Source organism: Girardinichthys multiradiatus, chromosome 11 (assembly GCF_021462225.1).
Source record: "Girardinichthys multiradiatus isolate DD_20200921_A chromosome 11, DD_fGirMul_XY1, whole genome shotgun sequence".
NCBI lineage: Eukaryota > Metazoa > Chordata > Actinopteri > Cyprinodontiformes > Goodeidae > Girardinichthys > Girardinichthys multiradiatus.
Window position 1 is genome coordinate 26,002,860 of NC_061804.1, and position 22,977 is coordinate 26,025,836.

At 41.2% G+C, this 22,977-nt stretch overlaps 2 protein-coding genes across 2 annotated transcripts; one reads left to right on the forward strand and one right to left on the reverse strand.

The window, feature by feature from the left end:
• Positions 1-562: 562 nt before the first annotated feature.
• On the forward strand, positions 563-17,673 carry ankfy1 (ankyrin repeat and FYVE domain containing 1). The gene is made up of 25 exons (XM_047378677.1): positions 563-703; positions 2,735-2,942; positions 3,055-3,173; positions 3,657-3,792; positions 3,899-4,022; positions 5,019-5,168; positions 5,277-5,442; positions 5,615-5,819; positions 5,912-5,980; positions 7,117-7,319; positions 7,481-7,578; positions 7,969-8,170; positions 8,298-8,396; positions 8,480-8,633; positions 8,818-8,986; positions 10,130-10,248; positions 10,530-10,686; positions 10,798-10,998; positions 11,087-11,263; positions 11,368-11,515; positions 13,100-13,190; positions 13,339-13,463; positions 13,572-13,718; positions 13,810-13,900; positions 16,373-17,673. The coding sequence occupies exons 1-25, from the start codon at positions 694-696 to the stop codon at positions 16,503-16,505; spliced, it is 3,501 nt and encodes a 1,166-aa protein (XP_047234633.1). The 5' UTR covers positions 563-693; the 3' UTR covers positions 16,506-17,673.
• On the reverse strand, positions 17,670-22,939 carry LOC124876149 (neuferricin). The gene is made up of 4 exons (XM_047378682.1): positions 22,512-22,939; positions 22,249-22,389; positions 18,081-18,267; positions 17,670-17,960 (listed from the first exon to the last, which is right to left on the reverse strand). Exons 1-4 carry the CDS (start codon positions 22,765-22,767, stop codon positions 17,789-17,791), a joined length of 756 nt encoding a protein of 251 aa, XP_047234638.1. The 5' UTR covers positions 22,768-22,939; the 3' UTR covers positions 17,670-17,788.
• Positions 22,940-22,977: the final 38 nt, after the last annotated feature.

A 22,977-nucleotide genomic window follows, 5' to 3' on the forward strand; every position in this document is an offset into this window, starting at 1 on the left:
GACTTGTATTTGTTTTCGAAACGCTAAACACAGGGTGAGTCTAGCTTGTTTTCACAAAACTGATCTTTTTATTTTGATAACAAATGTGGCATTAATTTTGTATTTACATATTTTTAATCCATATAATTTTCAAGACCACCATATGATAAACACATTTTTTGTTTTTATTTGACAGAGAGCAAGACTATGGCATAAGCAAACTAAGGTCTGCTTGGGGACTCAATCCCACCCCACTTTCCCCCAACCAGGATGCATTTAAATGCTGGACATGACGGCCTGACAAGATGAGAAATAGATTGTCTACTCAGTTTGTTCAGTGTTATTTTGTTTTTTAAAGAATGTGAAGTGATTTACGTGGGGTCCCTCAAAACAAGTTTTCTGATACAGTACATTTTATTGTTAGCTTGCTAGAACATCATGATTTGTGGGCCCAAAATCAAATTCTGTTTGGTGCCCGAAACAATATTGGACCGGTCCTGGAGGAGGTGGAGGAAAGGCGTCTTTTTCAGCCAGCTGACGGACAGGGGTATATGTGCCTACAAAAATAAAAAGTTAATGGAAAAGCATCATGTGACCGCCCATCTATCAACTAACGAGCTTTTGCGAGGCACTTAAACGCATCACAACCACCCACTATGAGCCGCTACGTATCGCGATAGACACCATCAATCCGCGGAACTAACGCTGAGCAACATGGCGGAAGGTGAGATCATTTTTTGCTTAACTATTTTATACACGCCCTTTGTGTTCTTTTTTTTATTTATTTACCCTTTAAACTGCCAAGACGTAATGTCTTGGCAGTTTAATAGGCTGCCCATTGTCAGGGGTTGTTTTTCACGAAGTACCGCGATACTGTTCTTGTCACTCATCATGCAAGTGGGCAAAACCTGTCGCTAGCGCCCGTTGGTGTTGCTGCTAGCCGAATTTTCTGAAATACGAGTTGGCCGAACTGGGCAAAAAATGTCGCTGCGATAGACTCTGAAGACTAAACATTTATTAGCAATGCAGACTAGATGACCATTATATTACGAGTGTTACTGCGTAAAATGAGCATGTAATGTTGCTATTAATTACTGACTAAATATCAACGTCATGCCTCGCGTCAAACTGCTAATCACGTTTGACATAACAGTTTCACTGCTCCGTTAGCTTTGTGTCCTTTGCTTTTATAAGGGTGCCTTTTGAAACCCGTCCGAGCGTGGTCCACTACAGAGTACAACATAGGACTGTTAAGCTGTCCGAACAAGAAGATGGGTGTCACTCCTGATCGGGTATCGTCTGCTCCTCCTGGCAGGTCCGAGGGCACCTCCTATATTAAGCCTGGACTCGTTACTAACGCTGCAGTCAGTGGTATTAAAGCTGCTCAACAGACCTCACGCACCTTTTAAAAAAAACAATCCTGGTATTGTCGCATTGGAAAAGACCCATTGTTTTGTTTTTTTTGTTTTTTTTTTAATTGGGTGTGAAATCACTGTCATAGATGCTGTGTGATGTTTTTGTACACTTTTGCGTCTGTCCTCTGGCAGATGAGTCCAAAGCTGCTGTTCCTAGCATGTTGGCCTTCCTGTGTGGTGCGAATCAGGTGGTTTACAGAAAAACTCTTTCTGTTTCTCATGGCCAGCGAGTGGCTCTGCCAGTGACGGTTTACCATGGGCCACACAGTAACATGCTACCTCAGCAGTCTTGCTTCACTAAAACTTTTACTGGCATAAAGGAAGGAAATGGGCCTCAGAGGAACTCTGCAGACTCTTGGCTTTTGCAACATTCATGTGAGAGAAGAGAAAGCTGTGGTTGAACTATTGGGATGTTGCTTTGAAATTCTGCAGCTCCTTTAATAAACGACTGGCACACCATGAAGTTTTCCACATTTAGTCACATCCCCTATTACAGCAGCAACTCACATTGGATAAGTCTTTATGAGCTTGCCACATCTTGCACTTGGGATTTTTGCCCGTTCCTCAAGGCAAAATATTGAAAAAACTTTTAAGGGACTTGGTTAACTTTGGCCTGCTCTACAACTCTGTGTGTGGGGGGACCCTACATCCAGCCAGATTTACAATGGAATGGTTTAGATCAAAGATTTTACATCTGTTAAAATAGCCTAGTTAAAGTCCGGACTTAAATCTAGCAAACACTTTAGTCCGTAGTTGTGCAAGGCTAGTAGAGATCTACTCCGAAAGACTGGCAATTGTTATTGCAGCAAAATCCTACAAAGTAATGACTCAGGGAAGGTGAACACAAATACATAGCACACCTTTATGTTTTGTATTTCCTGGTTCCTTTTCCTTCATAATTATGCACTGCTTTGTGTTACCCTAGCAAAAAAATCCCAATAAAACACATTGAACCTCTAACATTTTGTCATGTTACAACAGCATACTTCAAAGGACATGAATATGTTGACCAGACATTGTAATTCTTCAGACTTTGTGGAATTTCAGCCAAAATATTCGGCTCCCTTCTTTAAGTTCCTATATCCAGTAATATTAATGTTCATTTTACAGCCCTCCAAATAACACAACAATCATCTCCGGTGTAGGAGAACTAAATCAAGGAAATAGCTACAGAAAGGACCGCTGCAGAGCCATCACTTTCCTTTGGGGTTCTAGGTGCCTCATGCAGTCAACTTTAAACTTGTATTTGAAAACAGATTTTTCTAACCTCCTGTCCTTGACCCTGCATATTGATTTCTTTTTTTTTTTTGGTCTGTCATGTTTACCTTGACGTGGGACAGAGGAGGTGGCCAAGCTGCAGAAGCACCTGGCCCTGCTGAGGCAGGAGTACGTGAAGATGCAGCAGAAGTTGGCCGACACCGAGAGACGCTGTGCTGTGCTCGCAGCGCAGACCTCCAGCCAGGCCTCCCCCAGCTCTGCAGGTGCAGACACCTTCATTAGCCGCCTGCTGGAATTTGTGGCCGACCTTTATCAGCAGGAACACTACAGGTGAGGACCACACTCGGATGAAAGGCTGTTGGAGCAGATAACTCTTTTTCAGAGGGGTAGGAATATTTTCAATGTTTATCAATTTCTCATCATTAATATGCTGTTCTTTCAGTGATCTGAAAGTGAAAGTCATGGGGGATCAATACTGTGCCCATAAGTTTGTGCTGGCTGCTCGCAGTGATGCCTGGAGCCTGGCCAACCTGGCAACCACCACTGAACTGGACCTTACTGGTGAGCAGCACTGGTTGTGTTTATGGAGTAGCCTTACCCCTGGATTCACCCTGATGTAGATCCATCATGTCTCTCTAGGGAATAACCAACCCCTACCAGATATGACTTTTTATATTGCTGGGCTCTTTTGTTGTAGAACTTTATAAATGAGTTATTAGATACTAAGAAGGTGGATGGGTTTTGTCCAGCATACACACTATTGAGGCAATAGGAAACCATATGCAAGAGTAAAAACTTTCACATCTTCACTGTGGTAGCGCTGCATCCTGTCATGGATAATAGAATATGTCGGGAATAACGGAATATTATGTATAATGTCAAAGCTCAATAAAAGGGTCAGATTTACTGTAGTTCAGTTTAGTTTTTTTTTTTCTTTAAATGTGAGTAAATGACTTTATATAGAACAATAAATGCATCTTAATCAAAGGTAGCATTAACTTTGTAATCAATGGTTTTACCTGGATCTGTTTCGTTGCTTGTCAGATTGCAAAGCTGAGGTAGCCATGGCCATGCTGCGCTGGGTGTACACTGATGAGTTGGAGCTCAGCGAGGATGATGCGTTTCTGATTGACTTGATGAAGCTGGCCAACCGCTTCCAGCTTCACCAGCTTAGAGAGAGGTAGGACAAACTTGTCATATACGCCAATTTTGATTTGCACGCCGCTGGTTGACCTAAAGAAATGAAGCATTAATCACCTGGAAACACTTCCTGTTTGTTGGAACAGGTGTGAAAAAGGTGTGATGTCATCTGTAAATGTGAGGAACTGCATACGTTTCTACCAAACAGCTGAGGAACTAAATGCTGCCACCTTAATGAACTACTGTGGGGAGATCATAGCCAGTCACTGGGTGAGTATCTTCAAGTTTGTGTGCATGACCATAGAGGATATTGAAAATATCTAAATGCTTTTTGCAGATGTTATTGGCAGTCATTTCTCACATTTCCCCCCTTAAGTCTCCCATAAACCTAAAATACTATTTTCTTAGGAAACCACCAATATACTGTAGCCCGTTTTAGATCAGAGTTTCCTGATAAATCTTACCTTTTGTGGATCAGCTGGTCATTCACACAAGTCAACATGGTGAGATCAGAGCTGCGTGTGCTTCCAGGATATGCAATCAGGATGAGGCAACACCAGCGTTTGCCTCGGCAACATTCACCTGAACAATACATATAAAATATGTGTCCACCATTTATTATCTACATGAGGTCTTTGATGTGGTCCTCCTTCTGTCTGTCCAGACGTGATAAATAAGTCCAATACAGCCACAGATGTCAACCTCAGCATGTTATCTGCATCAGATTCCACATAGTCCCTAGATCAAACTGACACTGGAAGATCCTCAGACCTGTTCTGTTATTCAGTCTGTGACAGCATCCTAATGGAGATCAGAGCCATAACAGTGGGCCAACTTCAGCCCTCTTATTCCATGCCAGCACTTTAATTAATCACTGTTATTGATTAGTAGGTCAAAGCTAGGATTTAGAAAGGGCTTATAATGTCTTGAATTTTGTTTTTCTAAGGGGTTCTCATGTTTATTCCTTTTGGCAGATCAAATCAGAACAGAACACACAAAATAAAGTTCCACATTTAGGTTCCTATCAGTCAATGTAGTCTTCCCAAATAGCTGTTTTACTGTCCTCAGCTATTTTTCTACTGCAAAGATGGTAACGGATGTGGTCTGAGAGAAGACCCATCTTCATTTGAGACTAATTGGGCTCAGTATTAAAAATACATTTGTTAGAATAACCTATTTTTTGGTTTTCCCTGTTCCTATCATCGTCTTGTTCTTCTGCTGTGTTGTGACCGTTGCGTGTCTTTGTTGCTTCTTTTATTGTTTTAGGATGATCTGCGGAAAGAAGATTTCAGTACCATGAGTGCCCAACTTTTGTACAAGATGATCAAATCGAAAACAGAGTTTCCTCTCCACAAAGCCATCAAAGTCGAGCGTGAAGATGTGGTCTTTTTGTATCTCATAGAGATGGATTCCCAGGTAAATATATTCTACCTACATATTCATTGAGTTTTTCTCTCTTCCAAAATTACAAAAAGGGTCGGTTCTGCTGAGGAAATGTTTAAAGTCTTGTCCAACTGCTTTCAGTTACCAGGGAAGCTAAATGAAGTGGACAATAATGGGGACCTTGCTCTAGACCTGGCACTCTCCCGAAAGCTGGAAGGTATAGCCACGACTCTGGTGAACAACAAGGCTGATGTGGACATGGTGGACCAGAGCGGCTGGAGCCTCCTACACAAGGCCATCCAAAGAGGTTCGGGCAACTCATGGCTGCCATCCTATTTTTATTTGTTTTTCTTACACATGTCCTACAATATGAGGGACATGTGCATATTTTTTAACTGACGTTAAACTAGATTTAAAACTACATTTATTTCTGAAAAACACAATCTGTATTAAGGACATATCATTCCTTCTTTGTTTAGGGGACCAATTTGCTTCCATCTTCCTGATTCGCCACTCAGCTCAGGTAAATGCAGCCACAGTGGGGGCAGTAGAAACCCCACTTCATTTAGTCTGCTCCTTCAGTCCCAAGAAACACACTGCAGAGATAATGAGCAGTATGGCCCAAATCGCAGAAGCTCTGCTCAAAACTGGGGCTAACCCCAACATGCAGAACAGCAAAGGCAGGTGGGTCACTTGATCCTTGCTCTGTGAGGTTTATTGGATTGTAAATTTAACTGCAGTGCAAAGTTTGACGGTCCTTTGCTTGTCGTTTTAAGAACTCCGCTGCATGAAGCTGTGGCATCAGGGAATGAGGCCGTGTTCAACCAGCTACTACAGTGCAAACAGTGAGTTTACACTCTGGCTTTATGTGGATTAGGACGTTTCTGACAGAAATCCCAACAGTGTTCATTATGTTCAGGTGACCTATCTCATGAGTGATATAACTAGCTGACTGAACAATAGAGCCATTTGAATATTCTGGACATTACAGGGCCTTGCTGAAAGTGTTCAAACCCTTTTAACCTCTTCCCATTTTGTCACGTTGAAACCACAAACTTCGGTATATTTAGTGATACAGAACCAGAAAGTAGTGCCTAAACATGAGGTGGAAGGAAAATGAAATAATTTTCAGAATTCTTAATGAAGCAATATGTGAAAGTGTGGCTTTTGTATTTGCCCCCCTTTACTGACACTCCTAATTAAAATCTATTTATTAAATAGAGTCCACCTGCATGTAGTTTCATCCTGGTATAAAAACAGTAGTCTGTTAATTAGTCGGTCAAGCCACACAGCATAACACAGTTATATTCAAAATAACTCAAGTGTCTCTGGGATTAAAAACATACATGTAAAATAAAATAAACTCCCATTTAGTTTTGCAAAAAGAATCAACACCTCCACAAAATTCTTTGGTAAACAAAGATATCAAATTCTCAGGAATCAAAATGAATTGACAAACAATTTTACATTCCATGCCCTTCTGAGTCAGCTCTTTTTTTTTTTTTTTTTGCTGTCAAAGATGTAACAAGAATCCTGCTCGCACCTTGATGAGACCATCTTCATGCATTTATTTTTGTTAAGTCAGAATTTGAAGTGTCTCTTCAAAAATGCAGCTCACGCTGCAGCAGTGATTTCTGAGACAGGATGTCAGCGCATCGTTGGCATGGAGATGACTGTCCACATTGTTCTATCACGTAGCTGACGTACCGCCATCTGATGGTCTTCCTGTTATTGTGGAAACACAGCGCTTACAACAGCACGTTGCCTCGGTATGGAAATTTATATATAGTAAAAATAATCTAGCTTGGGGGCCACAAATATGCGGCTCATGGGCCAGATGTGGACTGCAGGCTGCCTATTGAGAGCAACTTGTCTATCACAAGATCTCGGTAAAGCACATTAAGCTTTGTGAAAGAGGTCAGAGAGTGTCAATACTTTTGCATAAACTTGGTTTTCTGACATTATTTGTAAATCTTGACAGACTTGACCTGGAACTGAAAGACCATGAGGGCAGTACAGCTCTGTGGTTGGCTCTGCAGCATATCACAATGTCCTCAGACCTCTCAGTAAATCCATTTGAGGATGATGCCCCAGTAGTGAACGGGACCTCGTTTGATGAGAATGGCTTCGCAACTCAGCTTATCAAGAGAGGAAGCAATCCTGATGCACCAGACACTGCCACAGGTGCTGTTCAGTACTTTTGCTTTTTGCTTTCCGATGTACATGTTGCTGACTGCAAGTTCTAAAACCAAACACAGTCTTGTAACCTCTTCAATCTGACTTGTATAAAGCAAAGGATAAAGTGATCGTCAAACTCTTCATCTCATGTTCTGCCCTCCTTACAGAAAACTGCCTTCTGCAAAGAGCAGCTCGGGCAGGCAACGAGGCGGCGGCTCTTTTCTTAGCAACTCATGGGGCAAAGGTCAACCACGTTAATAAATGGGTACGCACAAACATTTGTCGATAACATCCAAGCCGTGTTAGAGCTGCAGTATGCACATAATATCTTTTTACAACAGAATCGGTTGTTAAGTTTATTACAACACTTTATTCAAAAGTCATAACATGATACAAAATACTGCAATCTCTGAATATGCTCAGCGTTTAGCCAGTGGCATCAATTATGTCATCGTAGCTGTTTTAATTTACTTCAGAGACAGAATAGTTCAGAAACATATCCATATCTTGTTTCCTGTTGCGGATATCATTTCATAAGAAAGTAAATTGGTCTGAATGTCCAAGCATACATTACTGACTGATTCCCATATGTTTAGTTAGATGGAAGATGTCTGTGTTGCTACGATGTGTCCTGAATTTGTTTGCCTGCCTGCAGGGTGAGAGCCCGCTTCATACAGCATGCTGCTGTGGCCTGGCCAGCCTCACAGCAGAGCTGCTCCAGCAAGGTGCCAACCCTAACCTGCAGACCCAGAAGGCTCTGCCTGAGGACGCCCATGGCGTGGCTCTGCAGACACCGCTCCACATGGCCATTGCTCACAACCACCCAGATGTTGTCTCTGTCATCTTAGAACAAAAAGGTAAGCAAAGCTTTCTGAATAGAACGATTTACCTAAACCACAATAAATTATGTATGCCTTTTTCAATATTTGTAATATAGGATTGTTTGAACATCCTGATATTTATCCACTTTTCAAAAACTCTCAGCCAATGCGCTTCACGCCACCAACAACTTGCAGATCATTCCAGACTTCAGTCTTAAAGACTCCATGGATCAAACTGTTCTGGGTTTGGCCCTCTGGACAGGTAGACAACAATAAACAGACACCTTTACCTGCATTATCAAAGCTTTTCTTTTAAATAAACACAGTTCAATCACTCCCTGCCAGGTATGCACATTATTGCAGCCCAGCTGCTGGGCTCGGGGGCTTCTATAAATGACACTATGTCCAATGGACAAACTCTGCTTCACATGGCCATCCAAAGACAGGACAGCAAGAGTGCCCTCTTCCTTCTCGAACATCAGGCAGACATCAATGTTAGGTAACGACAAAATTCCTATTAGTATTGTGATGTTATTATGACAAAATTTCCAAAAGTCCTTAAGTACGTTCTTGAGTAAAAAAAGCTGTGGTGTTTCATTAAATGACCATAAAGGGTGATCTAACTCCGGATAGATGGTATGCTTGTGTTCATTTGATTTATCCTTCATCGCTTCCACTTCCAGAACACAGGAGGGACAAACAGCGCTACAGCTGGCCATCAGCAATCAGTTGCCCCTAGTGGTGGATGCCATTTGCACAAGAGGGGCTGATATGTCTGTAATAGATGAAAAAGGGGATCCTCCATTATGGCTGGCTCTCGACAATGGCCTGGAAGACATCGCATCCACGCTGGTAATAGAAAAAAAATATTCATGTTGACAAAGTAGGTCCAGTCAAACAAACTTGTGAGATAATATGATTTATTGTTTAAAGTATTTAAGCTAAAGTGGATGTATAGCAATTTGCTAGGTGGATAGGCATTTTTCGGTCAATTGTTATAATCAATAGAGTTTTGTAGCCAATCCTCAGTTTTTGTAAAGCTTGGACCTGTTTATATGGATTTTGGAATTACTAAACAGAATATAATCATAGAATGATGATCAAAGACTGAAGCTCTGATGTTTGAGAAGACTTTCTGAAAAAGATCAAAAATGCTCCTGTTTCTGCAGCAGTGAGGGAGCAAACATGCTGGATGGCATAAGCTGTTTAAAATGAAATTGAAATGATTGTATCATGACAATATTAGGAGATGAAGCGACCTCACACGGTGTGAGAGAGCAGTTGCTGTAAAACAGGAAGATACTGTTATATTAAAAAACAACAAAATGATTAGAGTTCACATCGGAAACTGATAGCTGTTTAAATATAAGCTGTTTAAACGGCTTTTGTTGGATTAGATGCTTGGCAAATGTTGAGCCAAATATCTGGATCTGAAATAAAGATGATATCGGTTGCTGTCTGCTGATAGGACTATGGGTGGTAAACGGCAGTCTCCATGGGTGTTCCTAGAGAATGTAGATCCTGACCTTAACTTTCCAAAACATACAACATTTTGTGTTCTTGTTATCTGTTGTTGTGCTTTCCCCCTTTTTAAGTAACACCCTAAAATAATGGCAGTATGCATCCATAGAAAATACAGTTTCCTTTTTAAAAGCCTAGATACATCTTTGTACTTCCTCTGGCTTAATTTTTAACCCCAACCTAATGTTGATATTGGCAGCACTTACATATGGAGCATTCACTGACCAGGAAAAAAAAAATGCATTAAGTTTCTGACCAGCTGGTCCCCAGCTGATGGTTAAGCTGACACTCATCTGGCTCCTTTCCCCAGATGTATTACAAAACGTCTGTTGTCTACACAGGAGCTCTCTGTTTTATGACTTTGCTTGAAACAAATTCAAAAGTAAAATCACAGAAAATCGGTTTACAAGGGAGACCTATGTAGATATTTTTGTTCTACCGCTTTTTGTATTGAGTTCCCTTTATGCCCACTAGGTGCGTCATGGATGTGACGCCACATGTTGGAGCCTGGGGCCCTCTGGCTGCCTGCAGACTCTCCTGCACAGAGCTGTTGATGAGAATAATGAGGTTTCTGCTTGCTTCCTCATCCGCAGGTTTGCTACTTTTCCTTAAATCGTGCCACATAGTTTCCTGAACAATGACTCACCTGTATACAGACAACCTGTTGTAATTTACCTGAATTTAGATTTTATGAAAATGATAACAAAAACAATCACAAAGATTTATGTCACAAGGTAAAAGTGCCTGAGTGGCTCATGGACTAGTATGCTGACACTTTAGGCCTCTGGCCAGGAAACTCCTTCACACTGGCTAAAGAGAAGGTTCTGTAAACTTTATGTGCTCGACTGAAGCTTGGTACATGTGCCGTGTTTAGTGGCTGTGATGTGAATAGCCCGAGACGACCTGGTCCTAACGGGGAAGGAGATGAAGAAGCCCGAGATGGACAATCACCCCTCCACCTGGCAAGCAGCTGGGGTCTGGAGGACGTGGTGCAGTGCCTTTTAGAGTTTGGAGCTAATGTAAATGCACAAGTGAGTTCAGTCTAGTAGTTTAATGTATTTTCCCTGATACATTTTTATTAATAAAGCTTCCTATGAATAGAAGATGACCAAGTTGTGTGCCTATTAATGTTTTTTTTTCAGGATGCAGAGGGCAGAGCTCCCATCCATGCTGCTATTAGCAACCAGCACAACGTCATTATTCAGCTCCTCATTTCCCATCCAGACATTCGGCTCAACCTCCGTGATCGTCAAGGAATGACACCATTTGCCTGTGCCATGACCCACAAGAACAACAAGGCTGCTGATGCTATCCTGAAGAGAGAGCCTGGTGCTGCTGAACAGGTAGGACTGTAAATAGATGCATGAGAACATGGTGGAAAGCTTGACTACATGAACCGCTTTGCACATTAAAATCTTTGCTTCTGTCCAGGTGGACAACAAAGGAAGGAATTTCCTCCATGTGGCTGTTCAAAACTCAGACATCGAAAGTGTCCTCTTCCTCATCAGTGTCCAAGCTAATGTGAACTCCAGAGTTCAGGATGCTGCCAAACTTACCCCTCTTCACCTGGCTGTGCAGACTGGCTCCGAGATCATTGTCCGCAATCTGGTACTAACCTTTGTTTTGTTTTTTTTCCCCTCTTTGGAAAGTTACTGTCTCATAACAGAAATGGTGGTGTAATTTCCAATATTTGGTTCTGTATTGTTGTCCAGCTGCTTGCCGGTGCCAAAGTAAATGAGCTGACCAAACACAGGCAGACAGCACTACATTTGGCCGCCCAGCAGGACCAGGCCACTATTTGTTCGGTGTTGTTGGAGAACGGCATAGACTTTGCTGCTGAGGATGAGAATGGCAACAATGGTACAATGTTAATGATTTTCCTTTTTATTATTGTTTAATCAAAAATTATTTCTCCTTTTTTTTTTTTTTTTCTTCTTAGTTCCAAATATGTATAGATGCTTTTTCATTTTAATACATAGAACAGTACATAAAACAGTTTAACATTTATATTCAGTATAGTGAAGAGACCTGTGCTGGCTGGCACCAATCACTGCTGAGCTACATGTCACCTTTTTTTCTTTTATTTATTTATTTATTTTTAGTTTGTGGCACTAGGGGCCTTTATTTTGTAAGTTGAGCTCCAGGGCATGATGTGTAGAAAGAGGGGAAGACCTGCAGCAAAGGTCAAAGGGTTGGGACTCAAACCAGTGATGGCTGCATCGAGGACTGTAGCCTCCACACATGGGTCACGCACTTTACCCCTGTGCTACTGTTTTCTTAATGTATTTTTATTTTTTTTTACTTTATCAAAGTAAACTACACACTTTAAGAGACTTTTTGTCTAATTATTACTGTGTGGTATGGAAAAGCAAAATGTGGGCTGCAAATAAGTTACTGGGTTAAATTGCTCTGCCTGTAGGTGCTTCATGGCTTCATCAGCAAGAGTGAGCACATCTTAAACAGGAGTTTATGTCAGTTTGTTAGGTAGGTAGGTGCTTTATTAATCTGCTGAGGAAAATGTGTGTTACAACAGCATCAGCGAAGACATTTAAAACAAAACAGACATGTGACAAATAACAAAAACTAGTATGGAAATGTTAGTAACAAGCTGTTCAAGGACAGATTCATCATTTATATCGGATGCATTTAGACATGTTTTGAATATAGGAAAGGTTGGCAGTCATGGCAAGAATAACAAAAGGGTAAAATAAACTATTTGTGCACTACAAATATTTTCAATAGTGTTTAATCTGACACTTTTAGACCAAGGTGTTGTGTTGCCTGAAAATATATTTAAGCAGTGGAGCTAGTTTGGTGAAGAAGCCTGATGAGGTCATTGCTGATGCCTTGCCCCCTGAGTGTCACGCTTCAGGTCGGAGAAGCATCAAAACTGTTCTTACAGAGGTGCTCACTCTAATTGATGATGAATTAATTAGCTGTTTGTGTGCTTTCATGTGCTGTTGAACATGCCATGTTACAGTGACCTAAGTTTAAGATTCTGGAACTACTAATCTATTAATTTGATGAAAAATGAAAAAGTGAAGGGAGGAATTATTTTATACTATGAAACATATGTAAAGTAGAAACCAGTCAACATTCAGAGTAGGACCTTTCAGATCTTTTTACCAGCAACTAACAGGCATATTTAATGCTAGCAACATATGAGTAGCTCCTGTGGAGCCACAGAGGACAAAGAAAACTCAAAGTGAAACAGCTGCACCCAGAACAGCAGTGGAGGGTGGGGCATGGCTACTTTGCATACCCATGTATCCTTGCATGACAAATGTTTTGATTTGGTTCCAACCATGTTATGAAAGAATTTTGGCATTGGAAAACATTCACCATTTATATCGTCTCATGCTGTCTCAAGCTTAATTCTAATAATCCTTTTCGTTTTATCAGGATTCTAATGAACGATATTTTTCTCTGCCACTGTTTCTCAAGCTCTGCATCTGGCTGTGATGCAGGGCCGCCTTAACAATGTCAGAACACTTCTCACAGAGTCCAACATTGATGCTGAGGCCTTCAATCTCAGGTACATCCACTCACTTTCAGTCCCTTGCTTTACTGGGAGCTAAAGTATAGCAAAACAATCATGTTAGCAATGAGGTGAAAGAATTTACAGGAACAAATGCAAAAAAATCTATACATGTAAATGTACATGATTTTGTTTTTCTGCTTAGGGGTCAGTCACCAATGCATGTACTAGGCCATTATGGTAAAGAAAACGCGGCAGCCATCTTTGAATTGTTCCTGGAGTGTATGCCAGAATATCCTCTAGACAAGCCGGATGGCGAAGGGAACACTGGTACTGTAGTGTGCTTGATTATTTCTAATTTTTATTCGTTCACAATGCATGTCAATAGAGATGCTCCACTGTAATAATGCATTGACTGTGACTGATGTTTCATTGCAGTTCTGCTTCTGGCCTATATGAAAGGGAATGCCAACTTGTGCCGTGCCATTGTGAGGGCCGGGGCTCGACTGGGTGTCACAAATAATCAGGGCATCAATATTTTCAACTACCAGGTTGCAACCAAACAGTTGCTCTTCCGCCTTCTAGGTGGGTCTTGTGTTTGTTGTTATGTTGTTATGCTGCGATGGGTGTGTAACCAAACCACATTGTGATGTTTTTTTTTTGTTTTTTTTTTAAGATATGCTGTCCAAAGAGCCCCCTTGGTGTGATGGTTCCAACTGCTATGAATGTACTGCAAAGTTTGGTGTAACAACACGGAAACATCACTGGTTAGTATGCTGGCATTTACACTCACCGACCACTTTATTAGGTGCACCTTGTTAGTACCGGGTTGGACCCCAATTTGCCTTCAGAACTGCCTTAATCCTTCATGGCATAGATTCAACAAGGTACTGGAAACATTCCTCAGAGAGTTTGGTCCATATTGACATGATAGCATCACACAGATGCTGCAGATTTGTCGGCTGCACATCCATGATGCGAATCTCCCTTTCCACCACATCCCAAAGGTGCTCTATTGGATTGATATCTGGTGACTGTGGAGGCCATTTGAGTCCAGTGAACTCATTGTCATGTTCAAGAAACCAGTCTGAGATGATTTGTGCTTTATGACATGTCGCGTTATCCTGCTGGAAATAACCATCAGAAGATGGGTACACTGTGGTCATAAAGGGATGGACATGGTCAGCAACAATACTCAGATAATCTGTGGCGTTGACACGATGCTCAATTGGTACTAAAGGGCCCAAAGTGTGCCAAGAAAATATCTCCCACACCATTACACCATTACAACCGTTGATACAAGGCAGGATGGATCCATGCTTTCATGGTGTTGACGCCAAATTCTGACCCTACCATCCGAATGTCGCAGCAGAAATCGAGACTCATCAGACTAGGCAACGTTTTTCCAATCTTCTATTGTCCAATTTTGGTGAGCCTGTGTGAATTGTAGCCTCAGTTTCCTGTTCTTAGCTGACAGGAATGGAACCCGGTGTGGTCTGCTGCTGCTGTAGCCCATCCGGTTCAAGGTTTGACGTGTTGTGCGTTCAGAGATGCTCTTCTGCATGCCTTAGTTGTAACGAGTGGTTATTTGAGTTACTGTTGCCTTTCTATCAGCTAAAACCAGTCTGGCCATTCTCCTCTGACCTCTGGCATAAACAAGGCATTTGCGCCCACAGAACTGCCGCTCACTGGATATTTTCTCTTTTTCGGACCATTCTCTGTAGAGATGGTAGTGCGTGAAAATCCCAGTAGATCAGCAGTTTCTGAAATACTCAGACCAGCCCGTCTGGCACCAACAACCATGCCACGTTCAAAGTCACTTAAATCACCTTTCTCCCCCATTCTGATGCTCGGTTTGAACTGCAGCAGATCGTCTTGACCATGTCTACATGCCTAAATGCATTGAGTTGCTGCCATGTGATTGGCTGATTAGAAATTTGCGTTAACGAGCAGTTGGACAGGTGTACCAAAAAAAAAAAAAAAAGAAAGTAGCCAGTGAGTGTGTATCTACACTTGATGATCATTCATTGCTACCAACAAAAGTTGTTTTTGACAAACTCTGCTACTTTTTCTTTTGTTTTTTTTTTTCTTCAGTTTCTTTTGTACTGTATACTGAAGTTCAGTATCAAACATTTCAAATGTTATAAAGGCCTTTACTGCAAAATGCATCAGGTTTATGAAAACTGTCAGTAGACTTTCAATGGGGCTGAAATCTGATGCGAATCGCTTCCTCAAAGTGTCCAATGTTTTGATCCCTTAGATGCCTTGTGACACTGTTCTCCATCATGTTGCTCCTGGATCGTTGGTTAGGCTTGCTCTTGAATTCTTTTATCCCATGTTTATTTATGTCAGTGTGTCGAGCAATATTGTGTGAACTGATTCTCTTGAAGGAAAGCCGTCTCTGCACGTGAATGAGTCAGGATGCTTTGCTGTTGTCATGACATTGGACTCATGACATTGTTCTGTTTCTTCTGCTGACAAATAATTTTCCAGGTTTACCACACAGTATGGAAGGGGCTTCATCTGAGAAAATAACTTTTCCCCCAAAGTTTCTGCCTTATTGTGCATACAGAAACAAATTGACCTGCCTGCTGCCATTCCTCAGCAAGCTCTGCACTAATGGCAGCTTGATCCCTTGGCTGAATACTCTTTGGGAGACAGTACCAGCACTTGCTGGACAGCAGCTGTAACTCTCTTCTTGAAGTTCTTGGTGATTCAGTATATGATGGATTAGGGTCTAATTCTGTTAGCAGCAATACTGATGCCAGTGAAGTCCTTTTTGCCTCAAAGTGCTAACAGCACTTGGCGCCTTGGAGGTAACCATGATTGGCAACAGAATGCTATCAAGCAGCACTCCCCATTGAAAGCAACCATTCTGCTCTTCTAATTCATTCAGAATGATGAGGGATACCAGCTGCTCAAAGTTGACCATAACAGGATTGAAATAATGCTGGCAGGTCATTGAGGCTGAGCTAATACACAGAGCAAATTAAGTTTAGTGACCAAGGTCATTTTATTAATGTTGTAATTCATTGCATTTCATCTGAAGCCTCTTCATACCAACCTATACTTAATGCAAATTATCACCGTCAAAAACCGAAGCAGTAGAATTTGTCTAAACCAGATTTCTTCTGTCATGATTTTGGGTGCAAAATAAACAAGCTATTAGAAATTGTTCTCGTTCAAACAGGTTCTTGTCCATCTCTTTAATCAATCTCTCATTCCCTCTTTGACTCTAGCCGCCATTGTGGGCGCCTGTTGTGCCACAAGTGCTCTATAAAGGAGATACCAATCATCAAGTTTGACTTGAACAAGCCTGTGAGAGTGTGCGACATCTGCTTTGATGTACTGACTCTGGGTGGGGTATCGTAATGCTGTGACCGGCATCTCTTCCATTGACCAGGCCCGACTCGGCTCTGCTGTTCAGGAACGCCACGAGATGGGACATGGGAAGCAGGAGATACTAAGGATCATCATCTTTATACTACTCCAGTTTACGAATAACTACTAATCTTCTAGAGACATTTCAAATAGAGAGAAACATTGTCTTTCTGTTGGTTTCTATCAAAGTATCTTAATGTAGATATAAGCAGCTCTACCAGCACGGTGACAGCTGGGCAGAGTTTTCTTATATTTCAAGATCAGTGATCTTTGTGCTGATTAGCTCCTATTATCAAAGGCAGAAAGCTGTTATAATGATACTTCAATCCAATGATATCACTTGTAGAAGGGTTTACTTTTTCACAGTCGTTGATTTTTACCATCCACATGATTCAAACTGACCTGCCCAAAGCAGAAAACTGCAGCACTACAAAATTAATCAGTTATAAAGACTTAATTATCCATGTGTGTAATCTGTTATCATTCCCCTTTTGTTGATTTTCTGTTAAAGTAACTGACCCAAATGAGTAAAAATCAACATATTTAGATAATTGAAACAAATACTGTTATGCCAGACAAATTATAGCACAAATTTAGCCTGAAAGCCAAATTCATCACATTACCCAGATGCAACATTCTGTCAACAGTTGTCCTTTAGTTACAGATCTAGCTCATATGCCTATGCATGTCATTTAATTTGTAGCCTTTATACATCAGTTATATCATAACCAAATAACATTCCATTTTTTTTGACCTGCCATGAGGCCATCATCGGTGTCTCTGATCATGTCGACCCGTCCTATTTGAGCTCTTAATTTCTAAGCCTAACCGGTGCACTTTATCAGGAACACGTGACATTTCAGATCACTGAAGAGAAGGTGGACTAAGTAGGGCCAAGTGGGGCAGCCTCTTTAAGTATTGTTAAATTGTACAGATAAATGTGTGATATTTTTGACCACTACAACTGTTTTGTACTTAAATGCAGTTTGTGCTTATTGTGACAACCTAAAAATCTTGCCTCTGTTAATCTTTTATGCACATTGTTTAACCTTTTATGCACATTGTATCTGTATGGTCAGATATCTAGTCTGCCTCTTCCCAGTGTATTCTTTTAGAGAAAGGGAGGACAACTTTACATAAAGGTCATCAACAAACTGCAGTGAAATATATCTTTATTCTGACGTGTGATTATAAAAAGGTTGATGTGATTTACTTTTCTCAAGGGTTTTCAGCAAAAATCAATTGGCTAATTTTTCTGGACTGGTTTTAGAGACTTAGTCCTGTGCCACCATGCATGAGTCGGCATCGGAAGGACAGCCTTCATATTTCTGCAGGCTGGGATCATCTGCTGTAGGTGGATCTTTGATACAGACACACTGTACATGACCGGAAACTGGCGAGAAAAGCTTTCGTGGTACGCCCGTCCAGTCTCTTATCACTCCACCGCTGCATGGGAAGAAAAAAAATATCAGTCCTGTAAATCCTTCTTGATTTTTTTTTTTTATCATTGAAATTTCATCTGAATGTTTCATTATATGTAACAGTAGGCCTGAACTGTTTCCATACCTTTTAGTGGAGCACCAGACTCTTCCGCCGTGGCCAGTGCTCCACTCAGAGTTGCAGGCAGGAAAGTGAACCTTCTCAACTTCAGACTGGGCCTTTAGTTTTTGGCCCTCTGTTAGTAATGCTTCAACCTCCAGCAGAGCCTCTGTGGGCTGTCCGTTCTCATCATAGAATCGTCCGACTACAAACCCTGAAATTCGCAACATACGCTGGACAAGAATCTAAAAACACTTGTTTCAACACTCATTTTTCAATGCTCAGATATTGTTCACACATCTATTTAATTCTGTGTTAGTGAGCACTTCTTTTCTGAGCCTTGAACTGGCCACAATAGAAGGCCACTAATATGTGCAGCTTTACTGTACTGGGGGTGTCTGAGTGATCTGAAAAAGCAGTCAGTATCTGGTGTGACCACCATTTGCCTCGCACAGTGCAACACATCTTCACATAGAGTTGATCAGATTGTTGATTGTGGCCTGTGGAATGTTGATCCACTCTTTTTCAATAGCTGCGAAGTTGCTGGATATTGGCAGGAACTGGAAAAAGCTGCTATACGGCTGGTGAATATGCTGGACATACAAGAACCGGGATGTTTTCAGCTTCCATTAGTTGTGTGCAGATCCTTGCAAGGGCCGTGCATTATGCTGCAACATGAGGTGATGGTCATGGATGACTTGTACAACAATGTGCCTCAGTATCTTGTCATGGTATCTGTGCATTCAAAATGACATCAATAAAATGTACCAATGTTTATTGTCCAAACATACGCCTGCAGATACCATGACCCCACCGCCACTGTGGGCCACTCGATCAACAACGTTGACTTCCGCAAACCGCTCACCCACTGAAAACACTGAAAACCGGGATTCATCTGTTAGGAGAACACCTCTCCATAGTGCCAGGCAAGACACTATGGAATGTGAGCATTTGCCAACTCAGGTCAGTTAAGACAAACTGCAGTCTGGTCGAGACCCCAATGAGGACGACGTCCATGCAGATTAACTTCCCTGAGACGGTTTCTGATACAGAAATTCTTGGGTTATGCAAAACAATTTTTGCAGCATCTGTCTGCATGGCTGGACTCAGACTATCTTTGAGATGGCTGGATGTGAAGGTCCTGGATTGATGTAGTCACACATGGTCTGATTGTGAGGTCATTTGGATGTATTGGCAAATTCTCTGAAATGTCTTTGGAGACGGTTTATGGTAGATAGGTGAACATTCAATTCACTGGCATCAGCTCTGGTGGATATTCGTATAGTCAACATGCCAATTGCAAGCTCCCTTGCAACATCTGTGGCATTGAGCTGTGTGATAAAACCGAACATTTTAGAGTGGCCAGCCTATGGCCCACCTGTGAAATAATCATGCTGCAGCATCTTGATATACTACACCTGTGAGGTGGACGGATAATCTCGGCAAAGGAAAAGTGCTCACTAACAGATTTAGACAGATTTGTGAACAATGAGAGAAACAGGCCTTTTGAAAACATCTTAGATCTTTGGATTCAGCTCATGAAAATGGAAGCAACAAAAAGTGTTGGGTTTACATTTTTTTTCAGTGTACTTTGCAGAAAGGATTTCCACAAACAGATCTGTTAAAGTCAGGCAAAGTGCGTACATATTTTATTATGTGTTTAGTCTTCCCTCTATCGGTAAATCTGCATCAGTTACCAAATTTCTGTCCTTTTTTGCATTCGCATAATTGCACACTGAAAAAGATTTGACATATCCAACCTATGAGTACCTTTTTAATTGGGAAACATTAGTTGCAAAGCTAACAATTCATCAACTAAAGCATTTGTCATTTACAGCAATGACTAAACCATGATTTCTGGTTTCCTTGATGTCTAAATATGATGAAACAGGCCCATTTCTCTGTCACTCTTCAGAATGGGAAATACAGATAAATGTGCAATTTAAGGAAAGCAGTTGATCTTCATAAGACAGAAAATAGCTATTTGCCTAAACTTGCTCATATATAATAAACATGATTGAAAACACCTCAAAATGTTATTGGAGAACTATAGAAAATGATTGTGGGATTACATAAACATGAATTTAAGGCTCTTCGCACGCCATTACATGGGATACCAATAAATGAGGAGGGCACCTTATATTGAACGGGAGACGCTTCGGGTAAATAGGGATAAATCATTTCATAGTAGTGGTCTAATATAACTTTGTTAAAAACAAAAGACCTGTCCCTCAGATAATGCAAGATGGCATGTTTGCCGTAACAATGGGAAAATCACTCATGATCACATTAACGGATATTAACATTTGAGGAATATCCATTAGAGACGCCCCTGTTGTCTGGTCTAGTCTAGTCCTCCATCAACGAGATCCTGATGTAATTGTCGCTGGATGGTTGACCATTGTTCTGAGACATTGGTTTCGAGGAACAGACATGGCTTTTCGATATGGCCTATATAATTTCAATAGTGTTGACGTCAAAGCTGTTCCACAAATTAGCTAGCTTTATCCATTCCAAAACCAGGTTTGATGCATGTCTAATATCGATGATCTACTGGAACACTTAACTGTGTTTAAGTATCCGCTACCTTGAACAGGGGTGTCCAAACCACACTCGCCAAGAGGACATAATTTATTTTACCCGACTAAGAAAGAAAAATTTTTATAGTGAACTTGTTTCTTTTTATATGCTTAGCCAAAAAAAGGTCTCAGACTTTTGTCTAAATAAAAGGTGTACAATTTCCTAAGTTTGGGCTAAATGTTTTTACTTTTGTTAGAAAATAAAATGTTTTTAGTCTATCCCCAGCAACAAAACAAGAACTTTCTTCATGGTTAGGGTGAGTCCAGGATGGTTTTTGAGTAAAATGTCGCCAGATGTTTTTGGCCCTACTTACTATAATATTCAAATGAAAGTAATGAAATGAAATAATTTGTATTGTACCAAACATTTTCCATTTAAGATGTTATAAATCTGTAACTGAAAATCTCATACTAAAAAATTTAAACGAGGTCTTTATCTGCATCAGCTCCAATTGCTGGAGGGCCAGGTTTGTACCATTCTTTATCTGCGGATGAGGGCCAAATAAAAGTATTCCAATGGCCGCACTTTGGACACCCCTGCTCTACAAGCTGTTTTAAAGTGAAGAAGAAAACTTTTGAGGTTGTCCTTTGTCTGTTTTATTCAGCCAGATGAATTCAAATATACTTTACTAATCCCAAAGGCAAATTAAATATATAGATAAATCCACCTTGTGTAATGCACCAGTATCACTGCCTGCAAACAAACCCTCAACATCATGTTGACACCACCTAGCTTGACAGTTGGCAGAGTGTTCTTAGGTTTAAAGGCTCACCCTTACTCTTCCAAACATTTGTCTTTTCATTGTGCCCAGAAAGCTCTGTCATAGCCTCATCCGATCATAAAACTTTTCTCCAGAGGACATTTGGCTTGTTCAGGGCAGAAGCAGATTTCAGTCAAGCCTAAATGTGGCGTTTTTGGAGTACGCATTTTTTCCGGGGTCAGCACCCTCTCAATATATGGCAAGGATGTACAACTCCAGTACTCGAGGGCCAGTGTCCTGCACGTTTTACATTTGTCTCTGTTCCAACACATCTGATTCAGATGACTGTTGTATCTCCTCGGTATGTCATCAAGGTCTGCAGAGGTCTACTAATTAAGTTCAGTTGTGTTCAACTAGGACAACACCTAAAACATGCAGGACAGCTGCCCTTGAGGACTGACTGAGGACGGACACCATTAATCTATGATAATGTTACTGATTTCACTGTAGACACTGACACTGGTGTTCCAGCATCTTCCAGTTTGTGATCGGCTTAAGCCTTGGCGGTTCCTGGGTTCTTCTTGAACATCCTGACTAATTTCCTTGTTATGGTCAAATTGTTTTAAGTTTGATACAATTCAGTTCAACCCTATTGATAATTTACTGAGTATGCTTAAAAGCTCATTCCATGCCAGGAAATGTTAGAAATTCCACAATAACAATTCAGTCTTCTAGTCCCTAGTGTCTACTAGTCCCTAGTGTCTACTAGTCCCTAGTGTCTACTGGATGTTCTGTTGAATTCCATTGCAATGGGTCATAATGATAAAAATCTGTTTTTTTTCTTTCAAACCATCTGAAGTTGAGGAATGTATTTAAACCCACCTAGAGCTGTAAGAGATTAAAAAAAATCCTTACCAACATGTTGGTATTGTCTCTGATAAAAGGCCAACCACCCATAAAGGGCCAGCACCTGCAGTGGAGACAAACTGGAAACATCATCTATCAGGCCCCTTTTTGTGAAGTCTCCAGTGATGAAGGCCAGGGAGGCATCTTTCCCTGAAAATACAAATGCGTCCAGTGTTGTCCAAGGCATACATGCACATGTAGTAATACTGTAGTGCCAGTAATAAAGAGTTTCTGGTTTAATAATGCTGTGGACTCAAGAAGAGGCGCATCACCTGCCATACAGTGATAAGCACCACCGGGTCCGTAATGCTTGTGCCCTTTAAGTACATCAAAAGCCTGGCCCAGAATGGCCAAGTAAAGGCCCCTGCTGCCCTTTTCTCCGTCGTACAGAGACAGGTCACTCCTACTCAGGAGTCGCGCTGGGGGCACCTTCTGTGATTGCTTTCCCAAATTAACGGGCCAGTCAGGAGGAAAAAACAGTACTGCCACTAAAACCGACAAAGACGCGAAGAGCGCGTAACTCAGCATGTTTGGTTGGAGCCTGTTTGATTTTCCATCTACTTATTTCACCTCATTCCTTTAGGGCAGAATGAACAGTGACAAAGCAGGTGTTTCCGTGATAACAGACGTCACAGCGCATGCGCCACCGAGAAACAACACCACCGTGAAACCCACAGTCCGAAACCCCTGACAGTTCATGTAAAGCGATGTTTCCGGTAGGCGCATGCGCAAAGAACT